The 20,999-nt window shown below is 32.7% G+C and overlaps 1 protein-coding gene across 1 annotated transcript; it reads left to right on the forward strand.

Annotated features, from left to right (window-relative positions):
* Positions 1–8,532: 8,532 nt before the first annotated feature.
* On the forward strand, positions 8,533–13,064 carry LOC131654149 (LRR receptor-like serine/threonine-protein kinase RGI2). Its single transcript, XM_058924576.1, has 4 exons — positions 8,533–8,833; positions 8,925–9,284; positions 12,019–12,305; positions 12,603–13,064. Exons 1-4 carry the CDS (start codon positions 8,533–8,535, stop codon positions 13,062–13,064), a joined length of 1,410 nt encoding a protein of 469 aa, XP_058780559.1.
* Positions 13,065–20,999: the final 7,935 nt, after the last annotated feature.

The raw sequence follows: 20,999 nt of genomic DNA on the forward strand, positions 1-20,999 counted from the left end.
TTAACCATGAAATTTGCAATTTGATTTGTCTTCACGGAGGATGCGAATAACTTCGGTGTTTTCAAATAAGATATCTTTGATACTCTGGATGATCCAAAGTTCTGTTCCAAGTGAAGTGTGAATCGTACCATCAAAACCATTAATAATAATGCATGAATAGTTAAGTGAGTTCATATAAAAAGTATATTCATATAACACTACTATTTTTGTTTATTCAAGATCTCAAATAATTAAATAAATAAATTTAAATCAAATACACATTTCTCTCAAAGATCACTGTTAAAATTATACTTACATGAGCTACATTTTTTTCATGATTTTCAAGTAGCAAGAATGCAAAAGTAGAAACAATATGAGTTTTCTTTATCCTCTTCTTTTCATTCACATAACAAAAATAATTAGATAGGAGACATCTACTTACCTGAACGAATATTAGACTTTCCAAACAACAATAACATAATACAATTTTATCATCATTTTCTTATGATTCACATGAAAAAAAAGTCATCATTTAATAAAAGATTATAAAAATAGTTAGATAGGAGACTAATAAATGTTATATCAATATAAGCGAAAGTTTATATATTTGTAATAGAATAATTTGAGTTTCTATTATATGCCACAAAATAAATCGCAAGACAAATGTAAAATTTAAACATGAACAACTATAAAAAATGTGAAGAGTACCACCAGGGCACCAATGATTTATTTGAATGAAACAGTGATAATTCAATATCATATATAGGAGTTACAAAATAACAATAATAAATAACAAAAATAATAATCAATCAAATTGGTGACTAAAATTTAAATCAATATAATAAATGAGTGAATTGCCATAATTAAATAATAGGAGTTACAAAATACAAAAAGAAACCGTTCAAGCATTTATTTAGTATATTAATATATTTATTTGATCAATTATATTTTTGATTTATTATTTTTATGATATTTTATCTCCTTTTTTTTTAACCTTTAACTATCTTTTACTATTCATTTTCCATGAATTTCAGTTTAATTATTAATTTCAATTCGTTTCTATTTTAATCATTATTATTACTATGAAAAATATAAATGAAATGATAATAAATTAGGATCATATATTTATATTCATGTGATGTGATTATGCATAGAACAATAACTAAAAGTATAAAATAATAACTAATTAAATTATTAGTCTAAATTTACATTGATATATATAGCGAGTGAATAGTCAAATTTAAATATTGAATGAATAGTCATAAATAAACAATAACTAAATATTAATTAAATAATAAGAGTTTGGGAATAGAAAAAAGATAGATATAATTTAAAGAATTATGTAAATGAAATTTTTAAATTATTATTTTATAATTTTTTGAATATAAGGGCACATTATTATGATATTATATTTACTATAATTTTTAACCTTTAATTATCTTTATTATTCATTTTTTTCTTCATATTTTTTTAGGGATTTCAAGTTATTCATGAACTTCAGCTGAGAGTTATTCAATTCATTATTACTATTATAAACTATAAAAAAATATTTTAATTAATTTAGTCTCGTATGAATTTTATATTAAAAAATATTTATGTAATTTGGAAGAATTTCTTTTATAGAAAAATTCTTTTTATCTAAAATTCTATTAATATTATAATGTTATATTTACTTTATCTTTATTATTTAATTTTTTCATATTTTTTATGTAACACTCCATACATACATTGCCTAGGATATACGTATATGGCATTATAATAGTACTCGAAAATCATAAAACATAAGCAGCGGAATAGATAATGTTATTAGTACAAATACAAAGCCCAAACTGTCATGGCCAAACTACAAGAATTCCCAACAAGTACTAATACATATCCATGATACAAAAGATGATAGCACAAAAGATCACGAACTACAAAAGAGCATATCTCCAAGAAACACCATCTCGAAGCTAAGCCATCTTACCCTTTTCACGATCCTGCCTCGAACCACCTGAAAAGAATAATTGGAATGGGATGAGATTACTAAATCTCAGCGAGTCTCCCTATCTTACGGGTTCGCTCAGTTCTACAGGGAACATGCACCAAAATGGATTCACCAAGAATCCAGGTTGTCCTCACGGCTAGGTACAAGTACACACACGGGTAGCATCACCATTGGTAGGCCCATAACCAACCAATGGATATAACAAACAAACCGGCACATAGCCATTACAAACAAGTATGCAGACCCGTACACTGGTACGAGGAATCCAGAAGTAGTATCCGCTTATCTACCTAGGCTGCACTAACCACACCCTCGGTGAGTTACTCCTGTACATCGCGTCAAGAGACTCGCATAAGCCCACCGCACCATGAGTTAGATGAATCCCATGTGATTTAGGCCTACTTGGCTACACAATCTCATTTGTGATGAGTTACCGTAGTGACTTCCTAAGTGGCGTCACTACCCCATCAATCAGGTATATACGCAGGTGGTTATAAAGATGCGAAACGTCTACGAGACAGTACAAGCCCACCGGGCGAAATTCTAATGGTATTGCCTACGTGGCACCACTAGAGGTGAGTCCGAAGTGATGTAGCCTACATGGCATCACGACCCTACCCTACCAAGCACGCCGATATGTTACATCAAGGTGGGAAACGCCTTTTAGAGACCCTCACCAGCATATCGCAATGGTAGCTCAGGTGCACAAATACATACCGAGCACGCCGATGTGTTACATCAAGGTGGGAAACGCCATTCAAGACCCTCACCAGCACATCGCAACAGTAGTCCTTGGAACCATGTCCACAATAACAGTGCATTACCGCCTAGTAGCTTAAGCCTACTCCCATTCAAGCATACATAACAACCATGCTCAAAGAGTCGTACAATCAACCAACTCCGAATGTTCAACCGGAACAATGGAAGTCAACATCAAACATGCCATAATATGGACCATACAATGTATTTTACAGCATACATGCATACATGAGGGATTACGATCATATTATGGTCTTGTACAATTAAAACACATATCAGATTGTCACACAAGTTAGAAGAGGCTTTCGATTCCAATACGAAGCGAAACTGCACTCATAGGGGAGAAATATCAATTTTGTATCAGGCTAGTTCGCTACAGCGAACTGCTGTACGCTACAGCGAACTCAAACAGAAGCAAACTTTCTTCAACATAGGTAAGTTCGCTACAACGAACTGCCAGCGAAGCCCCGATTTGCTACAGCAAACGGTAGCGAGCTCCAGCAACTAAATCAACTCAACTCCCAGACTTATTCGCTACAACGTTCGCTACAGCGAACTCTGCTATACCAGCAAAATTCAGAAACGCATTTGGGGTTCCCAAACCCCAAAATTTCACATGCATTCAAGCTTGATCGAGTAATAAGATATGGCAATGGTACATACACGAATTACTACTAAAATAAAGTCTTAAACATGCATGAATAAGGATTATTGAACACATACTCTCAATCCCTTAATCCCTCATATTGACGTAAACCCCAAAAGTTCCCCAAGGTCTCTATCTATGAGACTCACCTTGAAATCAAAGGAGGAGGAGAAGCTACTAACAGGTTGCTTGATGATGGATTAGGGCTGGGATGATGATCCTCTAAACATGCAAGGTGAAAGATGAAGTTGATAAAGGGTCTCTCTTCCTCCTTCCTCTTGTTTCACGCTCTTTCTCTTCCTCTCTACAAAATTTGGTTTGTTTCCAAAAATGGAGAATTATCATGCCTTCCAAACAACTCCTAAGTCCTAATTTAAGTGGGTAAAGACTATAATACCCCCCCTCACACACATATTTAGTTTACTTCTTAATACTTCTAAATATATGGTAGGTATAACATAACTCTAAAAGTCCTCCACTAATTACTCAATTTATAGACTCAGGAATTATTAATACCGAGTATTACATTTTAGGAGGTTTCAAGTTATTAATTTTTTTCAATGAATTACTATTTTATTAATCATTACTATATATTAGGAGTTACAAAATAAATTCAAATGATTATTCTATTCATTATTACTATATAATAGGAGTTACAAAATAGAAAAAAATGTAGTTCAAATATTTATTTGTTATACTAATATATGATTCATATTAATAGTCTATATTTGTATAATATACCAAAAAACAAATAAAAAATATTTATTTAATTTGAAAGAATTTCTTTTATAGGAATATTTTGCTAGTTAAAATTTTATAATTATTATGATAGTATATTTACTTTAGGCAAAATATTCTTTTTGGTCCTTTATGTTAATTTCGGGATTCATTTTGGTCCCTTAACTTCAAAAAGTGTCATATTGGTCCCTTAACTCTTCAAAAGGTGTCATTTTAGTCCTTTTTGTCACATTAGCGACGGAAAAACTAAAAAATTGGTCGCTAAATCAGTCGCTAATATGATAAAAAGGACTAAAATGACACTTTTTGAAAAGTTAAGGGACTAATATGACATTTTTTGAAGTTAAGGAACCAAAATGAACCCCGAGGTTAACATAAGAGACCAAAAAAGATATTTTGCCTTTACTTTAATTATTTGACCTTTCTCACTCTTTATTATTTAATTTTGTATATTTATTAAGGAGGTTTCATGTTATTAATTAATTTCAATTCATTAGTATTCTATTCTTCATTACTATATAATAGAAGTTACAAAATAAGTTCAAATAATTATCCTATTCATTTTTACTATATAATAGGAGTTACAAAATAGAAAAAAATATATTTCATATATTTATTTGATATAGTAATATATGATCCATATTAATAGAATAAATTTCTATAATATACCAAAAAAAGTAATTATGTAATTTAGAAGAATTTTTTTTAATAAGAAAATTCTTTTTAGCTAAAATTTTATTACTATTATGATATTATATTTATTTTAATTCTTTGACCTTTATCTATTTTTATTATTTAATTTTTCATATTTTTTAGGAGGTTTCAAGTTATTAACTAATTTCAATTCATTACTATTCTATTCATCAATACTATATAATAGGAGTTACAAAATAAGTTCAAATAATTATTCTATTCAATATTTTTATATAATAGGAGTTAAAAAATAGAAAAAATTTAGTTAAAATATTTATTTTTGATATTAATATGAATCATATTAATAGAATAAAATTTTAAAAAAATTAGTTCAAATAATTACTTGGTATATTAATATATGAATTATATTAATAGAATAAAATTTTATAGTATACCAACAAAAGAATAAATTTTATATAAAAAAAATTTAACACATAAATTTTTTAGTATTAAAATATGACTACTTGAACTATATTAAGTTTAAAATTAAAATAATAATGTATATTTGAAAACTTTAACTTATTATTTAAATTTAAATATGAAATGTAGAACAAATAGATTCTTTCAATTTATATTTTTAAAATAATATATATATATATATATATATATATATATATATATATATATATATATATATATATATATATATATATATATATATATATATATATTGTATTTATATTTTAATATAATATGACTTATAAAATAGAGAAAAATGTATTTCCAAAATTTATTTGATATATTAGTATATTATTTATATAAATAGATTAAATTTATATAATATACAAAAAATAACAGAAAAAATGTATTTCCAAAATTTATTTGATATATTAATATATTATTTATAAAAAAAAAAGAATAAATTTACATGTACAAAAAATAAGAGAAAAAATGTATTTCCAAAATTTATTTGATAAATTAATATATTATTTTTATAAATAGAATAAATTTACATAATATACAAAAAAATTAATAAATTTAATATAAAGGATTTTACACATAATTTTATGAGCAATTTTATATCATTTTAATATTTAAATAAGTAAGTTATATTTTAAAATTATTTTTTAACATTGTAGGGTTTTTTTTATAGGTTATATATTTTTTTAATTCTTTTAAATTATAAATTATTATGTTAAAATATATTACTTTAAATTATATATGTAGTACTTATGATGTTAAATAGTTTTTCTAAAAAAATAAGATATAAGGTAAAAGGAAATAGAATTTCAAAAGCAAATGAAAGGTCTTGTTAATAGAAGTTATATTTTAGTTTATATGTTATATTTTATATTTTTATTATTTTAATATTGTATAATTTTATATAGAAATATTATTTGAATAATTTATGTAGTATTTGTAACATTAAAATAAGTAAAAGTCGTGTATTTAAAAAAGTTACAAAACTTGTGTATTTTTACCATTGTGGAGGGATTTTTTTTTTTGTAGAGTCTATTTTTTTAATGATATAATTAAAAATGTTATATTATTAGAAAGTAATATCAATATTTTATAATTGTAAAATAAATAATTAATGATAATAAGAGTTATAAAAATTGTTATATTCTTTAAACAATGTTAATTGAGATATTAATTATAAAAAATTAATAACATATTTATTTGACGGGTTTTAATGCAAAATTCATTTGAAATTTATATTAAAATTAATGTAGAATTCTATAAAATATAAAAAATTTGGAAATTTGGTTTAACTTGAGAAGCTTTGTGAGATTGCCACATGTGATTGATTATGCCTTAACATGCCACCCTCAAATTAATCATGACACTCCCTCAAATCTATGAAAAGACCAAAATCTCAAACCATTTTTCATTACCACTTTTTAGCAAATTTATGGGAGAAACTGCATTTTTCAAATTTTTAGACATACCAGAAATTTTGAGGCGTATCAGATATTTAGCGAAAACAAGTAAATTTCCGGTATTTTTTATAGGAAATTTTAAAATTTACGGAATTTTCTACGGGAAATTTTGAAATTTCTGGTATTTTCATTTTTTAATTATCATACCGAAATTTTGAAATTTCTGGTACCTATTATCATACCGGAACTTTGAAATTTCCGGTATTTCTATTTTTTTTTAAATTCTATTTTCCTTATATTTTTAAATTTTGCAGTAAGGACCAGAGGCAGGGACAATTCTATTGCAGGACGGGCCACCGATAAAGCCGGTGCTCTTCCTCGAGCTGATGATGAGGCACAGGCCTCAGAGCTACATGTTGGACGCCTTCCCCCGACTGGTTCTAACCGAAAACGGAGGACTGAGCAGTAGGCGGTGGTGCGGTTCCGCACACCTCGCCACCGGATTGGTATGTATTTAGAGCAGTTACTATTGTGGCTGAGGTTGAGGAGTCGGTGGCTGCGGTCGAGGAACCGGTAGCTGAGGTTGAGGTGCCGGTGGGAGAAGTCGAGGTGTAGGTGGGAGAGGATCAGATAGGTCAGGAGCGGGTGGTTCAGGATACAGACACCACCACTTGTGGATCTACGGATCCATTAGTACACACTGATGGAGGTTTTCCCGGAGGACCTTCTGACAGGTCCGTGTTAACTGGATACGCTGACCATGTCGCTTATAAGATATGGCAGGGTGAGGTATGTAATATTGGTCTTGTTTAAGTGCTTAATTTTTATGTTTATTACATGATTTTATTTATACTAGTTTGTTTTAATTGTATTATTTTTTTATAGGAGCGTCCAGTGTTGAAGGTCGCTTTTCACGGGTCGAAGTTGAAGAACTTCCCCGAGTGTCCGATGCCTGAGCGGTGAGGAGGATAGTTCAGGATTTTTCATCTGATGGACTTTGCTGGATGCTCGTTGACGATGTTGGACGCCTCTCTGTTATCAGCTTTTGTTGAGACGTGGCACTCGGAGACATCATCCTTCCATCTTCCATTTGGGGAGATGACAGTGACTTTAGATGATGTGGATGCTCTCTTTCACATTCTGATTGTTGGTACATTTTTCACAATAGTTTATAGGGACCAGGCGACGGCGGTCCGCATGGTTATGAATGCGTTGGAGGTTGATGAGGTGGTGGTGTTGAGTGAGTTTGGTGAGACTCGGGGCTTTCACCTTAGGATGTCTTGGTTTAGGAGGATTTATCAGGAGCTTGTGCATGCAGAGAGGTACCAGGCTGCCGCTCGGGCGTACATGCTACATCTAATGGCATGTACTCTCTTTGCGGACAAGTCTGGAGTTTATATAGATGTTCGCTATCTTTCTCTATTCAGCGCCCTTGACACCCTAAGTTGGGCTTGGGGAGTGGCGACATTGACGATGTTATACATGACGCTTGATGTTGCATCTCATCCTTACACCAGATAGCTTGTTGGTTACCTGAGCTTGTTACAGGTATATTGTTATTTATTACATAGTTTTCGTGTTTAATTATAATTTACCTGAGCTTTATAGTTTTTATTTATGCATTGTTGGATCTACGAGCACTTCCCTCACATCTGTGAGCGGAAGATCCAGTGTGTTGCGGTTGCTGACCCTTGTGCGAAGAGGTGGAAGGCCAAATAGATAATTCTAGAAGACTTGATTGCGTACAGGCAGAGGCTTGATTGAGTATAATTCCTGTAAGGAAACTTACATCAAACAGTAACGTCAATGATCTAAACGGTTGCTTTTGCGCTGAAATCTTAACTTTGGGCAAAATAAGGCATAGCAATATTGTGAAGTTATACGATTTCTGCAACTACAGCGGCTATAATATGCCATTTTATGAACACATGGAAAAGGGTAGCTTAGGAGAGTTACTTCATGGAGAAGCTTCCTCTAGTCTTGATTGGTATTCCAGGTTTAGGATTGCTCTAGGAACTGCACAAGGACTATCTTATTTGCACCATGATTGCAAGCCGAGGATTATCCACCGCGATATCAAGTCCAATAACATACTTATCGACCATGAATTCGAAGCTCATGTTGGTGATTTCGGTTTGGCTAAACTTATCGATATCTCAAAGTCGAAGTCAGTGTCTGCAGTTGTTGGCTCTTATGGCTACATTGCCCCTGGTAAGCATTCTTCCAAACATTATCGATTTTCTTGTTTTCAACAATAATCATCGTTTCACGCATGTATCGCAATCTTTCATTGTGTTGTCAGAATATGCATACACAATGAAAGTCACGGAAAAATGTGATGTATACAGCTATGGAGTAGTGCTACTGGAGTTACTAACAGGGAAGAAGCCAATCCAATCATTGGATCAATGTGGTGGTGATCTTGTAACATGGGTGACAAATCATATCAACAAATATTCATTGAAACTAGACATCATTGATGCAAAATTGGACCTACTAGATGAAATTGATGTTGCTCAAATATTTGATGTCTTGAAAATTTCTTTACTTTGCACCGACGCTTATCCTTCTAGACGACCGACCATGCGTAAGGTTGTTGCAATGCTTACAATTTCTAGTAAAAGGAAAGAGCAATCTTTGTTCTCTCCATGTCATGAATCAAGTAATGTTGAAGAATGATCTCTTTGTTTTTGTATATAAGTTCTTGAATAAAATTTGTACAATAATTGTTGGTCTTTAGGGTGTGTTTGGTTCAAATGAGGGGGAGGGGAAGGGAGGAATTTTAATGGAAGGGAGAGAAGGGGAGGGGAGGTGAGGGGATTTTTTTAATCAGATGGGTGTTTGGTTCAAACGAGGGGAGGGGAGGGGAAGGGAGGGATTTTAATTAAAAATATGTTTGGTTCAGGAGGGGAGGAAAGGGGTTCTATTAATAATTTACATTTTTATCCCTATTATCTTATATAAGTGATAAAATATGATATTCAAATGTGAAAAATCTATACATATTTTTTTATTAGTAAAATTTCTAATATTGAGTGACTAAAAAGTTATGATTTACTACATAACGTTAAAAAATTGAGCTCACTTAATTCGAATAAAATGTTCAAAAACAAATTAAACTATATGTTGATAACAACTTTGAAATCGTAATGAATAATTTAACATATAAAATACATAAAACAGTCTATTATTAAATTTAAATGGTTTAAATCTTTTAATAAATTAAAATGAAAATTTTAAAAATTTGACATAAAAGAAAATATGATAGGATACATAACAAAATTAGAAAAAAAAACATAAATAAACATAAAAGAGTTATAAAAAAATCAAAAAAGTGAAATGATTATGATTTATATTAAGGACAAAAATTTCAAAATAATTTAAAGGTGGAGAATAATTATAATAAGTTGATAGAAGCAATTGAGAAAAAACACACAGAAGAGAGCAATAATACAAAAGAAAATAAATAGTTTTAAAATATTAAAATAAAACTGAGGATATTATAGTAATTATAATAATTTTTAAAATATTAAAGTTGTGATTCCCTCCCCTCCTCTCCCCTCCAAATCCCTCCGATTTGGAGGGACGCAAAAAGTGTGTGTTGGAGGGGTTTTGCTCCCCTCTCCTTCCCTCCCATTCTCTCATAAAATTTGAACCAAATACATTTAATTAAAAATATTCTCTCCCCTCCCCTTCATCTACCCCGAACCAAACACAACCTTAATGTAAAGTTTGTGTTCATTGGTATTCTTGTTTATGTAGTTTAGTTTTTTATTTACCATATATTTTTTTACTGGTAGAAGAAGTTATCATAATCACTAAAAACTTATACATAAGGCAACACATTCAATCTAATAATATTGGTTTTTATCGAATAAATTTGTTTTAAAAAGAATGAATTATTTCAAATTTTAATACAACAATAACTCATTAACCTTACTTGGATTACTCTTAATTAAGTTTATTTAATTTTGTATATTTATAGTAAAGATGAATCCTAATGAGGGTGTTTTTAGTAAAGATTTGGAATTCTTAAACCGAGACTTGGGATTTTATTTAGAATAGATAAATCTATTAAAAATTTCTCTTTCAGTTAGTTAAATGGGTTTTCTGACCCATGTGATTTTAATTAATATAAAGGTAATTTTTTTCAAATATTTAACTAATTTTATCAATCGACATGTGTGTTCATGTTAGGTTTAGGTTATCATTCACTCATTTTAGATTAGAATAATGCTATTCTTACATCCATATTATACATCAATACTTATACCAAATACTGTTCACCGTATTTATACGGTGAACAATATTTTTTAAAATAAAATAATTATTTTTATTTTTATTTTTAAAATTACGAACGACATTGTTCATGTACGGACGTGCATTAACCAAATTCATTACTGCGTTAATCAAGTTTGATGACAACTAAAAATTATTTTTAATATCTAGATGTTGCATTAACCAACTTCATTACTGCATTAACCAATTTTTCACACTGCATTAACCAAATCTGATGACTACTGTAAAGTACTGTTCATGGTTGTAATAATAGCATTACTCAAATTTGGTTAATGCAGTGTAAAAACTTGGTTAATGCAGTAATGAAGTTGGTTAATGCAACATCCAGGTATTAAAAATAATTTTTAGCAGTCACCAAACTTGGTTAATGCAGTAATGAAGTTGGTTAATGCAACATCTAGGTATTAAAAATAATTTTTAGCAGTCATCAAACTTGGTTAATGCAGTGTACAAATTTGATTAATGAAGTTGGTTAATGCACGTCCATACATGAACAGTGTCGTCCGTAATTTAAAAACAAAAATAAATATTATTATTTTGTTTTAAAAACACTGTTCACCGTATAAATACGGTGAACAGTGTTTGGTGTAAGTATTGGTGTATAATATGGGTGTAAGAATAACATTATTCTTTGGATTAGAGTAATGTGTGATTGATTATGCCTTAACATGCCACCCTCAAATTAATCATGGCACCCCCTCAAGTCTATGAAAAAGACCAAAGTATTCAACCATTTCTCATTATCATTTTTATTCAAATTTATAGGAGGAACCACATTTTTCAAATTTTCAGACGATACCGGAAATTTCGAGGCGCGTCAGATTTTTAGCGAAAACAAGTAAATTTTTGGTATTTTATGTAAAATTACCGGTATTTTCTATCAGAAATTTTAAAATTTACGGAATTTGCTACCAGAAATTTTGATTTTGAAATTTCCGGTATTTTTATTTATTAATTATCATACCGAAATTTTAAAATTTCCGGTACCAATTGTCTTACTGAAACTTTGAAATTTCCGGTGCACCGGAAATTTCAAAATTTTCAGTATTTCTATTTTTTTTTAAATGTTATTTTCCTTATATTTTTAAATTTTGCAGTAAGGACCAGAGGCAAGGACGATTCTATTGCGGGACGGGCCAGCGATAGAGTCGATGCTCTTGCTCGAGCTGCTGATGAGGCACAGGTCGCAGAGCTACGTGTTGGATGCCTTCCTCCGACCAGTTCTAATCAAAAACAGAGGACTGAGCAGCAGGCGGTGGCGGGGTTCCTTGCACCTCGCCACCGGACTGGTAGAGCAGCTACTGCTATGGTTGAGGTTGAGGAGTCGGTGGCTACGGTCGAGGAGACGGTGGCTGAGGTTGAGTTGCCGGTGGAAGAGGTTGAGGTGCCAATGGGAGAGGTCGAGGTGTCGGTGGAAGGGGATTAGATAGGTCAGGAGCGGGTGGTTCAGGATACAGACCCCACCACTTGTGCATCTACGGTGCCATCAGTACACACTGATGGAGGTTTTCTCGGAGGACCTTCTAACAGGTCTGTGTTGACTGGATATGTTGACCATGTCGCTTATAGGATATGGCAGGGCGAGGTATGTAATATTTGTCTTATTTAAGTGCTTAATTTTTATGTTTATTACACGATTTTATTTATACGAGTTTGTTTTAATTATATTATTTTTTTATAGGAGCGTCAAGTGTTGAAGGTCGCTTCTCACAGGTCAAAGTTGAAGAACTTCCCCGAGTGTCAGATACCTGAGCAGGTGAGAAGGATAGTTCAGGATTTTCATGTGATGGACTTTGTTGGATGCTCGTTGACGATGTTGGATGCCTCTCTGTTATCAGCTTCTGTTGAGAGGTGGCACCTAGAGACATCATCCTTCCATCTTCCATTTGGGGAGATGACGGTGACTTTAGATGATGTGGATGCCCTCTTTCACATTCTGATTGCTAGTACATTTTTCACACCAGTTTATAGGGACCAGGCGACGGCGGTCCTCATGGTTATGGATGCGTTGGAGGTTGATGAGGTGGTGGTGTTGAGTGAGTTTGGTGAGACTCGGGGCTTTCACCTTAGGATGTCTTGTTTGAGGAGGATTTATCAGGAGCTTGTGCATGCAGATAGGTACCAGGCTGTCGCTAGGGCGTAGATGCTACATCTAGTGGCATGTACTCGCTTTGCAGACAAGTATGGAGTTTATATAGATGTTCTCTATGTTTCTATATTCAGCGCCCTTGACACTCCATGTTGAGCTTGGGGAGTGGCGACATTGACGATGTTATACACGACGCTTGATGTTTCATCTCATCCTAACACCAGACAGTTTGCTGGTTACCTGAGCTTGTTACAGGTATATTATAATTTATTACATAGTTTTTGTGTTTAATTATAATTACCTCAGCTTTATGGTTTTTATTTATGCATTGTTAGATCTACGGGCACTTCCCTCGTATCTGTGAGCGGAAGATCCAGCGTGTTGCGGTTGCTGACCCTTGTGCAGAGAGGTGGAAGGCCAAACAGGCCATTCCATAAGGCTTGATTGAATACAGGCGGAGGCTTGATAGAGTACAGTTCCTGTAAAGAAACTTACATCAAACAGTAACAACATTGATCTAAATGGTTGCTTCCACGCTGAAATCTTAACTTTGGGCAAAATAAGGCATAGCAATATTGTGAAGTTATACGGTTTCTGCAACTACAATGGCTCTAATATGCTACTTTATGAACACATGGAAAAGGGTAGTTTATGAGAGTTACTTCATGGAGAATCTTCCTGTAGTCTTGATTGGTATTTCCAGCTTAGAATTGCTCTAAGAACTGCACAAGGACTGTCTTATTTACACCACGATTGCAAGCCGAGGATTATCCACCGCGATATCAAGTCCAATAACATACTTATTGACCATGAATTTGAAGCTCATGTTAGTGATTTCTGTTTGGCTAAGCTTATTGATATCTCAAAGTCCAAATCAATCTCTGTAGTTGTTGGCTCCTATAGCTACATTGCCCCTGGTAAGCACTCTTTCAAACATTATCGCATTTCTTTTTTTCAACAATAATCATTTCACGCGTGTATCGCAATCTTTCATTGTGTTGACACAGAGTATGCATACACAATGAAAGTCACGGCAAAATGTGATGTATACAGTTATGGAGTAGTCATATGGGAGTTACTAAGAAGCAAGAAGCCAATCTAGTCATTGGACCAAGGTGGTGGTGATCTTGTAACCTGGGTGACAAATCATATCAACAAATATTCATTGAAACTAGACATCATTATGCAAAATTGGACCTACTAGATGAAATTGATGTTGCTCAAATATTTGATGTCTTAAAAATTTCTTTACTATGCACTGACACTTATCATTCTAGACAGGGCCGACCTAACATAATGTGAGGCCTAAGACGACTATTAAAATGAAGTTTTTTTTGTTCATCTACTATAATTAAATATTTAATTTTTAGAAGAAGTTCTAAAAAAATTTACGACTAAATGTTTTAGTATCTACTATGAAACTTATATTAATTTTGGTAGTTAAATATTTATATTTTTTTTATCAAAGTTGAATTATCTTTCAAAATACAAAATTTAATACGAAATTCTCTTTATACGGCGAGTCTTGTTTTTAATTAAACAAAAATCTTTAAATATTTTTTAAAGCTTTTATATAAACAAGAGTAACACAAGGAAAAATGAATTTTTACAAAATTAAAAATAAAATTATTTAAATATATATATATATATATATATATATATATATATATATATATATATATATATATATATATAATTATTCAATAATAATTTATGTATTCAAATTACTCTAGGGAAATAGTTTTTTCCTCATTAAAAAATAAACTATGTTTCAAAAAAATTCTAAAAAACCATCGGTTCTAATAAAATGGATAGTAAAATTTTCTCTTTTGTAGTTCTAGAAGATTTTAACACAGGACCTTTCAAATAAAACATCAAACTCTTACCAACTAAGCTAATCAAACATCTTTACACAATTTTTTTTCAAAAAAATATACTGAATTTTAATTTTTTGAGATCTAATATATCTTTAAAAAAAAAAATTTAGGCTCGAAGCGAGGGCCTAGCCCGTCTTACCCTTGGGCCGGCCCTACTTCTAGATGACCAACCTTGCGTAAAGTTGTTTCAGTGCTTACAAGTTCTAGTAAAAGGAAAGAGCAATCTTTGTTCTCTCCATGTCATGAATCAAGTAATGTTGAAGAATGATCTCTTTGTTTTTGTATATAAGTTCTTGAATAAAATTTGTAATAAAAATGATTATAGTTGTTGGTCTTTAGTGTAAAGTTTAAGTTATTTTTTGGTGGGTGTTTCTGACCCATGTGATTTTAATTAAAATGAAGTAATTTTTTCTTCAAATTCTTTACTAATTTTATCTATAGACATGTCTGTTCATGTTATGTTTGTTTAAGTTATCAGTTGTGTCATTTTAGATTGATGTGTGACTGATTATGCCTAATATGAGTCTTCTTGAATATTGTGGGATTAATTGAATTTTATTTAAATTTTAAAATGAAATTGTACACAGAAAGTGAAGGAGAATGAGAGCAAGATCATAATTCAAGCATATAACAAATGATAAAAGATAGAATTGCTCGATAAGTTTATAACTGGTATAAAGAAAAATCTTAAATATGATAAAAATTGAATATTATAACAGAAATCTGAATAAATTTATATATAGTGAAAAAACAAATCTTGAATACTTGATAATTAAGAGTATAAGGGGGTATTGTGGAGAAGAAAACCCGGATGATTTATGACATTCAATGTAAAAGCGATTTCCAAATATACATGTATTGAATTCGAACGGGCTCTTACATCACTCTTTGGCGAGTGTTGTAGCCAATAAGCGCATGTGGTGATAAATGGGCGACTAGAACCCAACCTTGGGCGACATATAATGCTAGCTACGTATTCGCCTCCAAATAGGTATGTTATACTTCCTTGTGATTGGCCCTCTCTTAGATCAAATAGAATTATCCAAATACACAATCCATCAAGAACGAGTTCTTGTAAAGGGTTGAGTGATTTAGTTTGGGGTCCTTCAAGTGAGACTTTAAGTTGAATCTCTCAAACGAGATTTTAAGTTCAGTCCCTCGGGCAAGACTCTAAGTTGAATCTCTTATGCGAGACTTTAGGTTGAGTCTCTCTGGAGAGACTTTAAGTTGAGTCTCTTATGTGAGACTTTAAGTTGAGTCTCTCTGGAGAGACTTTAAGTTGAGTCCCTCGGGAGAGACTTTAAGTTGAGTCTCCTAAACGAGACTTTAAGTTTAGTCCCTCAGACAAGACATTAAGTAGAGTACCTCATGCTAGACTTTAAGTTAAGTATCTTAGGCTAGACTTTAAGTTGATTCGCTCTAACTAAACTTGAAGTTAAGTCCCCCTAGGCGATACTTTAAGTTGAGTCCCTCATGTGAAATCTTAAGTTGAGTTCCTCATATGAGACTTTAAGTTGAGTCCCTCAAGCAGGACCTTAAATTAATTTACTTGTTTCTCTGCTTATTAAAGGATCCACTACGTGGTATATTTTATGATCCAACAAGAAGGTTAATTGTAAATAAGATGAAACCTGAAAATTCTTTAGTATTGGCCCAATATATGTATTGTCCCTTAGGAGACAAGGATCTTCTAGTGGAAGTTCAACATTGATATTGTATTTGAGGGCGCCAAGGATATTCTAGTGAAAATTCAACATTGATATTGCCTATGAGGGCGGCAAGGATCTTCTAGTGAAAGTCAAACACTAATATTGCCTTTAGGGGTGGCAAGGATCTTCCAGTGGAAGTCCAACATTGATATTGCCTCTAAGGGCAACAATGATCTTCTAGGAGAATACCAACATTGACATTGCCTCTGAGGGTGACAAGGATCTTCCAATGAAAGTCCAATATTGATATTGTATATAAGGGGGTAAGGATCTTCTAGTGGAAGTCCAACATGGATATGAACTAGTGATACTTCATGGGAATATGATAATAAAATAATTGAAAGAAGGTTCATGGAATTAAATGGATTTTCCTTATTAAAATATGAAACATAAAATACCTAACTATATTAGTATCTCGGGTTAATTGAGTTCCATATTTTAGGGATGATTCTTCCATTCAGTTCCTCGAGTTTGTAAGCTTTGTGAGGTAGTTTTTGACATATATAGTATGAACCTTCTTAGTTAGGTTGTAGTTTTACCAGGTGAGTTGACATGTAAACTTGCCTGAACACGAGATCGTCCTCTTGCATTTTTATTGGGACCACCATGAAATTATATCCATTGGTTGCCTTATATTTGTAGACGAATTCTCTAATATAGGCAACATTTTAGGTTTCGTCAATAAGGTTAGTTGTATATCTAATCCTTGCCTCATTTTCTACTTCACTTAACTGAGAATGCCTCCATGTGGTCGTGTTGATTTCAACATGCAACATGGCATCAGCATCGTATACCATTATAAATGGAGTTTCTTTGGTAGTTGAATGGAGGATGGTGTGATATGACCATAGTAATTCATAGTGCTATATGGCCCAAAGCTTTTTCGCTTCGTCCAACTTTTTTTATCCTGCCCAATATTATCTTGTTTGCCGACTCGGCCTGCCCATTCGCTTGTGGATGGACAACTGAGATAAACTTTATTTGTACTCTTAGGTCATAATAGAAATCAACCATAGTTGAATTGCAAATTGAGTGTCATTGTATAAGATGATAACTCTTGGTAGCCTGAACCTACAAATGATCCGCTACAAGTAAAGCGATGAACCCTCTATATTGTAATCTTGGAGATGGCTTCAACTTTTATCCATTTTGTGAAATAGTCTACTCCAAAAATTAAGAACTTCAGTTGGTCGTTCGCTAGTGGGAAAAGGCCTAGGATATTCACGTCCCATTGGTAAAATGGCCATGACGATGTGACAAAATGAAGGATCTTAGTTTGTGCATGATGCCGATTGGCATGCTTTTTGCATTTGTCACATTTCCTGACAGTTTCTACAATATCCTTCATTGGAGTGGGCCAATAATAACCCATCATGTGCAATTTAGGCCAGTGCACGCCCGCCAATGTGGCTACCACATGTTCCTTAGAGGTCCTCTGTGAGGAATAAGGCAATTTCTTTTTCCATATCACAATATATTTTACTTCACATTTTCGAACCTTTTTCGCTTCCATCTCGACTGGGGGAGCTCGTCTAACAATAGATAACATATTATAGGAATCATCCAACTAGTGGTCTAGGTGACCTCAAGAGTGTTCGCTTCATTATGCCTCAACATTGGGGACATCTAAATTTTCTTAAATTATAGCACTAGTGTGGCCTACTCTTTTTATGTTGGCGAGCTTGGAGGGAAGGTCAACCCTTGAGTTCTCTTCACTAGGCACATTATCTCAAATGCTTTAAAATGTCCAGATAATTGATTAAGACTATTTGTTTTCAAATCTAATGTCATTTAATCCATTAATTACAAAATCTAAATGATTATAAACTCAATTCAACAACCAATCTCTAAGGAGATCATAAATCAATTAGCTTTGATGGAAATCAATAAAAATTGATGATTTAATTGATTGAGATAAGATTTTAATCGATTAAAAGTCCGAAAATAGAAAAAAATATCAAATGACAAATCAATTTTCAATCAACCCAGATAATATATCAATCAACATTAAAAAATTTTGTTTGGATCTGATCCTAATCGATTACAAGATGGCAATAAAAAGGTACACTCCTTTTTTTCCTTCATCTCGAAATATTTTCTTCTCCCACTTGCCTTCTTATGTTACCACTTTGTTGGTTATGTTTTGGCAGTAATTTTGGTTAAATCATTGTGTAATAGTTGCGATGATGTCATAACAGATGTCTTGACATTGCAAGTTTTCTGAAGCATTCTGAAGGGTCTTAGTCTGTTTCTATTTTTAGGTCTTGGGCTGTCAGTTACTTAAACTGACTTAATAGATTAGCTGCGCGAGAACCCTATTTTATATGGCCCAAGCCCGTGATCAGGATTACTAGGGATCGCTCTATAAAGGCTCAGTGAATCCTTATTTTCTGGTACGACTTCTGGTCTGAGGGATTAGGTCATAAGTGTTCCACTGTGTACATTCACAAACCTGTAGGTGTTGAATGTTGTTTGATCTCTGAAGCTTTTAAGCAAGGAGAGTATTTGCATCCTCGTAAGCTTTGAAGCATCGAGGAGTAGTTTGTTTATTTTTATTTATTTGATTTTTATTTGGTCACAGGATTGTGACTGGAAGGGATTTGAGGAGGGCCTCATACCTAGGAGAGACTTAGTAGAAATCATAGGAAGGGTAATGATTAAGTGAGAAGGATAAACTGGGACTGTTTAACTTCAAATTGATACTATCGAATATTGATTTCATCCTGGCTTGGTAGCCCCCAGAGTAGGAAGGATTGTTCTGAACTGGGTAAACATATCGTTGTGTTATTTACTTTCTGCAAGTTCATTATTGTTGTTCTTATTCATGTTCATAACTCAGATATAGTGCCGTGGCATCTCACTCGACATCCTATATCTGATACCAGAATTTCAATTGGTATTAGAGCAGGCACTCTACTCTGTATCTGAGTAAGATCTAGGGAGGTTACTTTCTGGTACGATGGACAAGGAAGTTGGATTTATGAACATACCACCTGTTCTGGATGGAAGCAATTATGAATTTTGGAAACCTTGAATGGTGGCCTTTTGAAATCTATAAATATCAAGGTTTGGAAAGCATTTCTGAAAGGGTGGACACATCCTGTTATTATGGGATAAGACAATCAACCCACGATTGTGTTAAAGCCAGAGGTAGACTGAAACCAAGAAGAAGACGAACTCGCACTTGCCAATTCTAAGGCCTTAAATGCCATATTTAATGGAATTGACAAGAACATCTTTAGGCTGGTGAATGTTAGACGCTAGGCTTACGTATCTAGAGGGGGTGAATAGATACTTCAGAATTTATTCGGAATTCCTTAAAAAATATGGCAAAAGAGTTTAGGGATCGACTCGCGTCAATTCCGAACCGCTACGGGAAGGATCAGATATGTAATTAAACCACAAACTAACTATGATGTGATGATAAAAACTATTAGAGAATCAACAGGTTATAATGCGATAAATCGTTTAAGTCTTTGCTTGATTAAACTTGTTTTTCAATGGCTTTGATTTATGATGAAAGCAATATATCGAACACTTGGTGATAATGTCCAAATTGAATTATGAATCAATGTGTGGTGACTTGTGATGAGCAGAATCTTATCACACAAGTTTAACACTTGATACGTTAATCCATTTGCAATTATGACCAGAAATAAGCGAAACGTAAACGAAAAGATAAAAGTAATAAGAACACGATATTTGTTCAGGCAGTTCGTCGATCGTCCTCACTACGACTACATCTGCCCCTAATTCCAAACGGGAATTGGGATGTCTTTCATTATGATTGAAAAGAGTTTATACAAAGAAGATAACAAAGCAATAACGATAAACCGAATATGTTGATTCTTTGTATCTTCTTCCCTTGATCTTGAGCCAGATCAAGTATCCTCCAAGAGCTTATCGTTGATTCCCTTTCTGCAGTGTTGTGAATTGCTCGAACCTTTGTTCTTCAATCTTCACACTCAGTTGAATCCTTGATGAAGCCTCTTGACAAAAACCCCTAAAATTCACCAATCTTGGAGGACAAAATTCGCAGATTTTATTCACCAAAAAACCCACAAATCTTCACCCACTGGGAACCTTCAATTCCTTTCCATGGACGTTATCGATCTTGATCACAAACCCTCACCACAAGAATTGTTGTGTGTAACTAGTAACAGACCCGTGCTGCCGCACGGGTTATTTTTTAGTGATGTTTTGTTGTCCTGGAAGAAATTAACATATGGAATATGACTATAATGAAAAGATATAATCAGTCAAAAAATATATTGACAGTATTGTTAATGTCATGATAATGAAGAAGTATTAGCCTTCGCCTGAATTGTTTTGGCTCTAGTAGAATTTCAAATGTTATAAGCTTAGTACTGACCAAACAATATGCTGCTACCAATAAGTAGAGA

The sequence above is a fragment of the Vicia villosa genome, linkage group LG1, assembly GCF_029867415.1.
Source record: "Vicia villosa cultivar HV-30 ecotype Madison, WI linkage group LG1, Vvil1.0, whole genome shotgun sequence".
Lineage (NCBI taxonomy): Eukaryota > Viridiplantae > Streptophyta > Magnoliopsida > Fabales > Fabaceae > Vicia > Vicia villosa.

Bases quoted from the DNA above. Each gene is read 5' to 3' on its own strand.
- LOC131654149 (XM_058924576.1), top strand. From the start codon at position 8,533: ATGCCATTTTATGAACACATGGAAAAGGGTAGCTTAGGAGAGTTACTT. The intron at 8,834-8,924 runs GTAAGCATTCTT...TTGTGTTGTCAG, and splicing joins TTATGGCTACATTGCCCCTG to AATATGCATACACAATGAAA. The intron at 9,285-12,018 runs GTAATGTTGAAG...TAAATTTTGCAG, and splicing joins CTCTCCATGTCATGAATCAA to TAAGGACCAGAGGCAAGGAC.